The 11,149-nt window shown below is 32.8% G+C and overlaps 1 protein-coding gene across 1 annotated transcript; it reads left to right on the plus strand.

Moving 5' to 3' along the window:
- Window positions 1-2,846: 2,846 nt before the first annotated feature.
- Window positions 2,847-7,092, plus strand: LOC134701661 (short-chain collagen C4-like). Its single transcript, XM_063562797.1, has 4 exons — window positions 2,847-3,024; window positions 3,693-3,755; window positions 5,798-6,034; window positions 6,812-7,092. Exons 1-4 carry the CDS (start codon window positions 2,847-2,849, stop codon window positions 7,048-7,050), a joined length of 717 nt encoding a protein of 238 aa, XP_063418867.1. The 3' UTR covers window positions 7,051-7,092.
- Window positions 7,093-11,149: the final 4,057 nt, after the last annotated feature.

Below are 11,149 nucleotides of genomic sequence, written 5' to 3' on the forward strand. Positions count from 1 at the left end.
TTACTATACCCCCGCTTTGAAAAAAGGGGGGTATACTGTTTTACCTCTGTCTGTCCGTCCGTCCGTCCGTCCGTCCGTCCGTCCGTCAGTCCGTCCGTCCCATGAAACTTTCGTCGCATTTTTCTCAGGAACTACAATACAAGGATTTCTGAAATTTGATTTCAGGGTTTATCTAAGTCAGCTATGTATACCGTGTGATGCGTTTTCAGATTGATCACTTGACAACTTCCTGTTTACCGAACACTTGTATGATTTTACACATGATAGCCAAGTTGAAAATTTTCGTCACATTTTTCTCAGGAACTACAATTTTTTTACACTATTAATATTATCCACTTGTGGCGTGGGTATCATCAGTGAGCAGTAGCTCACAGTTTCACTTGTTTAATAAACTATGGAACTCCTGTAAATGTGATTATTGAAAATACATATTTTTCTTGTATTAAAACCATTTAATACTCTTTTGTAATTTCATCAGAATTACAAACATGCAAATCTTAGAACCCTGATTTATTTTAAGTGTCATTGTCCTAAACTTGTACACTGTACTAGCTTTAAGTGACTAGGATTACACATATTTATATTTTGTTTGTTTTGTTTGTGCTCTGTATTGAAGTGACGAGTAAAACCGTTTTCAACTGATTTGTATAGTTTGTTCGGTTGTCTGTTTGGATGTTGTACTCTTATATATTTCTTTCGGGCAAGGGGACGGGTAAAGGTCACGTAAACATGTTTAACATGTTTAACCATACCACATGAATGTGTGCCTGTAATTAATTACTGCTGTTTGTTGTAATTTTTCTTCGTTCATTGATTGTTTTTGTACAAAGATTATGCCGTTAGTGTTTTCCCTTAAAACTTTAAACAATTAAAATGATGGGCCCATTACATTTACCATGTATACATTTGTTATTGCTATTCGGTATGTTTTTTTTTTTGTTATTGCTGACGGTCGTACAGTGAACTATAGTTGCTAACTTTGACGTCAATTGGGTTGTAGTAAAGAGTTGTTTCATTGCAAATCATACTACATCCCATACATTTATATACAAACAAAACATGAAACTATTCTTTTCCTAGTAGTAAGGAGAATATATAATACAACTAGATATCAAAATAAAAAGATGTGGTGTAATTGGCACTTAGAAAACTATCCAAAACATACCAAATCATACAAAAAGAAAAAAACTGTAGTATCGATTGTTTAAGTCACCTAACGACCTTCAACACTGAGCAATGTCCATACAGCATGCGCATGTCCTAGTCTTAAGTTATATACCATTGAAGGGTTATATGTTGGATAAAACCATCGAAAGAGAAATGTACAGTACATTTCAGAACACCTCCTTAATCCCCTCCCGAATCAAAACAAAACTAAACAAAAACAAACACAAACACAAAACAAAAAAAAACTGTTGACAAAAACAAAGTTATAATCCACTCTTTAAATGTGTCTACTCTAATTCAACTTAACTTGTCGATTGTTTTTGATTTTTGATTTACTTTAATTAAAGACGTGTTGTTTTATATTTTCGTTATAGTGTTCTCAAAATTTGACCCTTTTGACTTAATGACTGTTTGCGGAGTATGTAAACTGCGAGAGAAACCTTTAATCGGACATTCCAGTAGAGTTGGAATCCTACGTTGATAGTTCAGTTATCGTTTAGTATGTAGATGTTTCTTGACACGTTTATTTCCGTTACTATTAGTTTGAAATTAACTACAATATTTAATTGGAATTGAAGTTATTTTCAGTTATCCACTTGTTCCACATAAACTTGAAACGTTACTTTAAAGTAAAAAGTATAAATAAGACTTTTAACCTGTATAATACATGTACATGTAAACATACACCAAATCAATACACCATACATGCAATCCTCCAATTTACTTTCACCAACAGATGTACCATGTATAAATAGGCATTAAGAGACAAATTCAAGAACGAATTCGGATACAGACAGTTCCTATTTTGGACACACCAAAAATAAGTAAAAGGTACATTTGTATGTAAGTGTTTTTATTTTTTTGCACTTTTTATAATGAAAAAAAAGAAGGAATCAGTTTGTATCTTAAATGTGTTGACTATTATTCAGACGTTTTATATATATATATATATATATAAGTACGTCTGAGTCAGTGACAACTCTACAACAGATTACTCCATCGGATCACCATCAATAGATATATAATGTCTAAAAATAGCATCAATCAACATTCAATCTATAGATATATATATATTTAGTCATGCGTTATATCTAAATTTCATGTGTCTGATTTTATGACCGTCCTGGTGCGTCTCCATTTTACAAAATGCATCTGAAAAACGCACTGAAGTTAAACTTAATATTCCGAATTAGAAGTTGGCTCGTAAAACATCCAATTGATGTTTTATAGTGTGTCTTTCTATGTTGTGATGTTATACTATTGTTTCAGAAAAGAGAGAAGGTTTGGCACCATTAGAACGTTTAATCCCGCTGCAATTGTTTGCACTTGTCCTAAGTCAGGAATCTGATGTTACAATGTAAGTGGTTGTCGTCTGTTTATGTGGTTCATAGGTGTTTCTCTTTTCTCGTATTTGTATAGATAAGACCGTTGGTTTTCCCGTTTGAATGGTTTTACGCTAGTAATGTTTGTGGCCCTTTATAGCTTGCTGTTTGGTGTGAGCCAAGGCTCCGTGTTGAAGGCCGTACCTTGACCTATAAAGGTATACTTTTATAAATTGTTAATTGGATGAAGAGTTGTCTCATTGGCACTCATACCACATCTTCTTATATCTATCTATAGTGATGCATACAGATATGTATTTAATATGTGTAATGCGTAAATTTATTTTAGAAGAAAACATGTCCTTTTCATACGTCACATTTATCACAGCAACATTGATAGTGCTTGTCCAGTGTCATGATTGTAAAGATTATGACCTATCAGCTTCTGACCAGTCTTTGGTAGATATGATGAAACATTACCTCCATACCTCTAGGAAAGAGGAATGCACTCCTGGAGGAAAACAATCTACATCAGGTATGCATTATTAAATGTACACTATCGAGCATGCAGTTTCTTAAATCAACTGCATGTCCTGTTTCTTATAAGGCTAAGAAATGTCAGATCATTAAATTCTATAAAATTGCGAAATATTCGATCAAAGAACTTATATTTAATACGGTGGCAGAATGCGGCCATGAAAGAAAAATAAATGTCGTTCCCACAAGATAGCTATCTCGTTCTATCAACACCAAATTTTCCATAAAAAATAATATATCAATTAAATATTATGACACAATACAACACCTGGAGATGTTTCTGTTCGAAAAGCCCCTTTTTATTATCGATCGTTCTGTCTTTGAACTTTTTAACATCGGCATGGAACATAACTCAAATTTATTTTGCTCTCTGTCCACTATGTTTGTCATAAAAAATGGTAGCAGTGGGCGAAGAAAAGGGACTGGATTATTTTGCTTTGTTGTAGACGACAAACTAGCAGAACTACACCAACCAAGTACATGTATCTTAATGCCTTGGGAAGTCTAATATTAATTTCCAAATTTAAATCGATTGAAAACAATTTAATTTAAATCACGACAGCACAGTTCAATCAATTTAACACTGATTCAGTTTTTATTTTAAGATGTAATTGATAATGCATTTGGCAAGTAAACACATTTAAATATCACTGTTTATTCACACAGGTGTGACATATGTACGTTGGGGAAAGAAAGAATGTCCGAAAGGAGTTGATATGGTCTATACAGGTAAATAAACCATGTATTATATGAGACAATATCTAAAAAAGTCAAATTTTTGACAAAAATAAAAAAATAAAAAAAAGTCTTTAGACCCGGTATTTTAAAATCACAAATCGAAGAACACACATTGGGGATCAAGGAACTGTTGTCTGTAATTCAAACAATTGTTAAATGTGGTAACAATTGCAATTTCAAAGATGGTACAAAATAATTCCAGTTCTTTCCTGTTACCAAAATGAATCAATTTTAAAAAGTTTGTAATGGGAAGAAGGAATAAGTTTAAGACATTATTTGTGGTTTACTAGTACATGTATATCCTGCAATTATAGTTTAGAACATGTCAATTATTGATTTTAGCATTTGTAATACAAAAGGTTTAGAAATATACTAAAATATAGTCAGAGATGTCGGTAACACGAAAGAATCTTGAGTAACAGGACAACGGTAACAGGACAGAGTTGGTAACAGAAAGGATTTTTTTCTCCAAAACATGCTTTATTTAGTTTTAGAAAAATACATCATTTCAGATTGGTCACAATTGGAAGATAACAGCAAACAATGTCATTTATCCGTTGAAACTGTATTTGCCAGACAGATAACAAATCTGCCTAGGTAATGAAAAATTCTAAATTAAATTCCTTTCTGTTACTATCTACTTTACTAGAATTGCACAATGTTCTCTGCTGTCATCAAAAGCAAAAAAAAACTATTTTTTCATTCAATATACTGAATATTACTTTGAAATTTATTTAATATGGTGATGATAAATTATATTAAATGAAATGGTGGACATATAGTAGATTAACTTTTTGATTCATCAGTGAAATTGTCTTGAACATACTTCCTGTTACTGATTATGGTTATGCTGTTACTATTTATCAGGTAACATGACAAAACGTAACAGAAAGGAATTACGCAGTACTTTTTGTTCATTTACTCGAACTGTGTAGACGTTTACTTTCATCTACATATCAATTTGATAAGATACTATAAAAACACATGTACTGTTATAGTGCTGACAATGAAATATTCTCAGAAGGTACACAAAAAGGCTGTAACAGGAGAGAACAACACAATTTGTTTTTCTCCAAATTCTAATCTTTTGGGAGTTCAGTTTTTTAAACTGGCTGCTATTCACCTAAACAAATGGATTCATACATTCAGGAAATGATGCTCTTCACATTACATTACAAGAAATACATTTTTGGTCTTTCAAACGTGTTTACGTGTGGAAAAAACCAGCGGTGACAGGAGGGAAAGTACCCCTGGGGACAACATTAAAAAAAACCTTAAGCATGCAAATTTTTCTTACATGCTTTAGTTATAACAAAATAAGGCCAGTAATGGAGAAGTTTTTTTATATAATCTATCAGATTTGTGAAAAGCGGAAGGCTGTTTACTTAATTTAGATATTCTTTGAATGATTTAATTTTCAGAAAATAACAGGGGACAATATGATTTTTTTTTGGAGGGGGGGGGGGGGGTTGACTATTTAAATTATAATATTTCATTAGATGAAATATTAAAAAGAATTGGTTGCAGTTGGTGCATTATATACTCGAGTTAATACTGAAATTTTAAATTTTCCAAAAAGATGCCTGAATAAAAAAATAATTGCTGGTGAAAGGCGGGACATGGAAATTATACTTTTTCAGATATAATTGTCTCATATATTTAAAAAGGTTTGTCCATCAGTAAAGGAAGATATGATATGACAGTCAATGCAACTCCATCCAAGTCACAACTTGTTAAAGTAAACTATAGGTCAAAGCTCGGTCTTCAACACGGAGCCTTTGGCTCACACCGAACAACAAGCTATTATAGAGGGCCCCTAAAATGACTTTTAATAACCCATTCAAACAGGAAAACCAAGCCTAATCTACATAGAATAAACGAGAAACACTTATTAACCACATCAACAATCGAAATTTACTGAACATCTACACTGTCTAAAAGCAAACATGCAGTTATGCTTATGATTTTTGTAACTGTAAATAACAAAAGTTTCATTCCTAATCAGAAAGGCAAATTGTATGGCTGTTTTCCAGGACAGGTTGGTGGTAACGATCATGCGAACAAAGGGGGAGGTGTCAATAATTTGTGCTTACCAAATGATCCAGAAAATGGCAAACCCTTGTCAGGAGCTGATAACGCCCAGTTATTTGGTACGGAATATGAGACTACTTCCAAATTTAAGCCATCTGGAATGAGGGATATGTACCAAATGGAAGTGCCATGTGCAGTTTGTCATCAAAGAAGGAAATCAGTTCTACTAATGATACCAGGTAGTAAATAAGTTTATTATTTATTTTACAGTTTGTAAAAAATACCTGTTTCGTCATTCGAATTGTTTTGTATCATATATTATAATGGGAATGTTTATCTACTTTGTGTGTGCTGTGTACATGCATTATATTTTTTCTGTCGTCCTTTCTATAGTTCGATTTGACTCTTTTATTATCAAAAAAAAATCATCGTTCAAAGACTCCCTCCATTAATTGACATATACTCCTGATATTAAACTTTCAAATGCAATAGACAAATGTACCTAAATATGAAGATAAAAATACAAACCGCTCTTGAAACAAATTAAAGACATGCGGACAACAGCAGTACATAAATGAATAAAATGTATCACACATGCCATTTCAAAGGAACTTTACGGAATTGAACAAGACTGTCCATAAGTTCTAAGCCCTGCCCCTACAATAAATAATTATTGCGATTTTAAAAAGAAAAAAAAAAAAGAGAAAAATATCATAAACGGTAAAAACTATTGAAATGGTAGCAACTTCATACGTGTAGATCGGTCCACAAGACAACATAATCATCAAATAACAATAAATATCTGTCGATGCGTGTTTTCAGGAACAGAAATGTAACAAAACCTCCGAATCAGTAGACTAAAAAATGGCGAATGAGGTAACCGATGATTTATGTAACTGAACAAAATAATTTGACCCACATATTTTTAAGTTCTATTCATAGACATGTGTTTAAAAATCAGTTGAAGAAATATTATTGTAACTTACTTTAAAGAACAACATTGTTTTCAATCATAGGCAGAAAAACATGCTATAAGGGCTGGACATCAGAATATAGTGGTTATCTTCTATCGGGTCATAAGACTACCAGTAGTAAGGACTATGCTTGTGTGGACGAGAATGCCGAACCGCTCGACAATAAGTCTAGCAATGAAAACGGGGCTTTATTTTATGCAATCAGTACTAAATGTGGCAGTTTGAGGTGTCCTCCATACAAAGATGCAGTAGAGGTGCAATGCGTTGTTTGTACAAAATAGTTTATTAAAGCAAGAAGAGATACTAAATGCATTTAATTTATATAAAACAATAATACAATCCTGTCTGCACTTATTTATTTCTAATTGATTAAGTGCTAAATATTACCAATTGACCGAATTTAGTATACCCTTCCGTACGGAGCACATGAGCTCTCTCTCTGTTTTGGTGGGGTTCATATTGCTCTGTCTTTTGTTTTTAAGGTTTTTGGAAAACAGTTGTTCGGGTTTTTTTTCTGCCAATTTGTTGTTAGTTTATTTTCGACTTTGAGTTTGAATGTCCCTTTGTTATATTCCGCATCTCTTTTGATACAAAAAGAACAAACAGTAATTTCTCTCTCCTTGTAACTCTATTTATATTGTCCTGGGCGATTAATTATTTCTGGATCTTTAAAATTGAATATGTTGGACCCTTCAGCAATTAAGTTGCATTTTACTATTGAGTATTGAAATTATAGTTCTAAGCTTTTATAAATCACTTTAAGAAAGTTATAGTTATACATTTTAAACAGCATGGCTTGGGTTCATTGCGGCTTTCTAAATATACATTTATCAGGAATGCCCCAGTCTGAACATCGGAAACCATGCAATGATGTTTAAATACGGAAAAAGTTTATGATGATTAAGACAATAAGGACCTACATAATATAGCCACACCCACCTAAGGTAACGTTTGCCTAAGTGAGTTGAAACCATGGTTTATTATTCGTTTGCAACTTATCAAATGACTCTTTAAGAAAGGTTTATTATAAATCATGTCGAATACTAATCTGTTGATAATACTCTTTGTCAACGTTATCGATACAATGGTGTAAAAAAAATTAAAACCACACATACACATTTCATCAGATCGAAACCCTTTACTGGATTTACATGCATGAGAGCCGAATATATGAAAGGGTGTATAAGAACTGGCAATGTTGAAAAGCTATATGGCAAAAAGAAAGTGAACAATAACATCTTCATGCCTTATATATCATGTACTGTAGTACGCCGCTAGATTAAAACTGACGTGGAAAGGTAACACATGTCCACCGAGAGCTCTTTTTTTTTAAGCCCAGGTGGTCGTGTGGTCTAGAGGGACGGCTGTAGTGCAGGCGATTTGGTGTCACGATATCACAGTAGCATGGGTTCGAATCCCGGCAAGGGAAGAACCAAAAATTTGCGAAAGCAAATTTACAGATCTAACATTGTTGGGTTGATGTTTAGACGAGTTGTATATAGTACATTATGTACACAGCCATGTATCACCATCATTGATGGCGATCCGATGGATACATCTGTTGTAGGGTTGTCACTGACTCAGACGTACTTATGAATATAATTATTTTCTGTGATTGTATCTTACATTAATTTGTAGGATCCTTTACTATAGATAATTTAGCTGATCTGTAACAATAAAATCTTCATGCTTTATATATCATGTACTGTAGTACGCCGCTAGATTAAAACTGACGTGGAAAGGTAACACATGCCCACCGAAAGCTCTTTTTTTTTGAGAGCCCAGGTGGTCGTGTGGTCTAGCGGGACGGCTGCAGTGCATGCGATTTGGTGTCACGATATCACAGTAGCATGGGTTCGAATCCCGGCAAGGGAAGAACCAAAAATTTGCTAAAGCGAATTTACAGATCTAACTTTGTTGGATTGATGTTTAGACGAGTTGTATATACATTATGTACACAGCCATGTATCACCATCATTGATGGCGATCCGGTGGATACATCTGTTGTAGGGTTGTCACTGACTCAGACGTACTTATAAATACAAACAATATATAAATAATATATTAGTGTTGTCAAATCGTACACTTTTGCCTAACCGGTTACTCGGATAATCGTTCGACCGATTAACCGGTTAACCGGTAATTTAAGTTGGAATTTGAAAGCCTTATCAATAGAACCCTACACATAGATATAAGATGTGGTATGAGTGTCAATTTGACAACCTTTCATCCAAGTCATAAATGAGCTTTTAGAATTGAAGATTTTTCTTTAGCATTATAAGGCTTGTCTGTGAGGATTCTTGGCGAAGTTTGACTTAATAATCAAATACACCGTATTAACTGTTACAGTAGCGTTTGTACCAACTTCAGATTAAAAAATCAAAAAAACAAATCTTAATCTCGTAGAATTGAATATATCATATGTCTGAAACCGATTATTCTTTCCTTTTCTCTAGTTGTCTCCGAAAATAATTGGGTGTACACCTATATGTTGTTAATAAAGAATTGTTTCAACATGAAATGATTAATTATAAAAAAAGAAGATGTGGTATGATTGCCAATGAGACAATTCTTCACAAGAGACCAAAATGACGCAGAAATTAACAACTATAGGTCATTGTACATGCTGTACGACCTGTTTCTTCACTGTGTTTTGTTTTTGTTTTTGTTTAAGCATGTAACTCGTACTTTCACGTATACATTGAGTACATTCACATTGGTTTGCATTTCACAATTTTGGAATTTAAAGTAAGACTAACCCTTGCACTACGGAGGTTGCACATTTAATTGTAGGTTTACACAATATTAGACCGAAAACGAAATATTAAAGTAATTAGTAAAATTAAATCTCATTACTGACTTAAAGTTACTGTTAAAACAACTTCTTCTTTCTTTTGTATAAGCTTCCTATCTAAGGAACACCCCGCAATGGGTAATGAGGAGTATTTACAGTAGCGGGTAAATCAAGATTTATTTTATATTTTTTAAAAGTTAATTACAATAGGGTTAAAAAGGACCAAAGACAAAGGTAAAAATAATCGATAAAATAAATAATGTAAAAAAGGGCCATTAGACGTGCTCTGTACATATGGTGTAGAGTTTAACGTAGTTAAGAAGTAAAAATACAATAAAATGGGGATGGAAAAATATTCACAGGATTAGAAAAAAATGTACATGTTTGGAGGCATAAAATCTAAAACTCAACTTGTCCATCATAAGTAAAAAAATAAAATTGATTAGGTACAAAAGTTACTAGAGTACAAACAACATGTTTACTAATTATGTTTCTTAAAGATCTTGCCCCGAACTCTAATTAATTTGATGTTTTTCAGGATTAACAATAGCAATCAATATACTGGACAATTGATCTGTCAAACTAATTACCACAAAGACAGTTTTTAAATGAAACATAACTATATAATGATTTGATTTTTAACACAGATTTAGTTAAAATCTATCGAAATTGAAAAAAAAGACCGGTTAACCGGTTAGCGTTTTTGGTATTCGGTATTCGGTCGTTCGACCGATTAACCGGTTAACTGGTTAACCGTTGACAACACTAAAATATATACAAACAAAACATGTGAGCTACCCTTTCACAAATAAACAAAAGGATGAATGTAATTTTGAGTCCATGACGACTAACGTGTGTATGCAAGGGTAACAAACAATTTGAAGCGACTTAAAAAGAACATTACAGAGTACCAACGCCAACAAAGCCCAAACAGAACTGATCATAAATTATGTTCTACGTTCAGAGTTCAACTTTCCCTCAATTTTTTTTTCTTTTTTTTCAAGACTTGTGTGGCCAACATTAAAAATATCTGTGTTTCCCCTCCCCGACTGAGGGTTTCAGGGTATGGGTAGTAGGTAGATAGGCAAATTATTTTATTTTATTCCTTGATATGATTTTCTAATAAAGTAAGACTCTTCCAGCTATTTTAACTGGCCCTTCAAAATTGAAAAAAAAGTTACCCCTTGAAATTGCAATATTATGTTTACACTTTGAAAACAACTACATGCATCTTCAACATTTATCATTGTCAGATAAAGAAAATTTATACTGTCACATTGTATTGGATTCTGACATTAAAATTTGTCAAAAAGTAATTTTGAGTTTCTGTATAAAATATTTTCTGCTTTTTCTTTCTTTTCCATATATCTTTTGGTTTCCAATTCTAGTGTTTATATTTCATAACCATAGATGTATTTTGTCACCTGCCTGGATTTGTTTTTTTTCATACATGTATAAAAAAATATGTAGTTGATCGCCATAACCATGAATTAACCTTATCGAAATTGGACCCGATATTGTAATTATCTTCACGGCATCCATTGTTTTTTAATGTTGTTTTTGTCAGTCAGATACGATTTTACTCG

The sequence above is a fragment of the Mytilus trossulus genome, unplaced genomic scaffold, assembly GCF_036588685.1.
Source record: "Mytilus trossulus isolate FHL-02 unplaced genomic scaffold, PNRI_Mtr1.1.1.hap1 h1tg000247l__unscaffolded, whole genome shotgun sequence".
Lineage (NCBI taxonomy): Eukaryota > Metazoa > Mollusca > Bivalvia > Mytilida > Mytilidae > Mytilus > Mytilus trossulus.

Excerpts from the sequence above, each read along its gene's own strand:
- LOC134701661 (XM_063562797.1), top strand. The coding sequence starts at position 2,847 with ATGTCCTTTTCATACGTCACATTTATCACAGCAACATTGATAGTGCTT. Across the intron at positions 3,756-5,797 it reads AGTTGATATGGTCTATACAG|GACAGGTTGGTGGTAACGAT; the intron begins GTAAATAAACCA and ends GCTGTTTTCCAG. Across the intron at positions 6,035-6,811 it reads AGTTCTACTAATGATACCAG|GCAGAAAAACATGCTATAAG; the intron begins GTAGTAAATAAG and ends TTTCAATCATAG.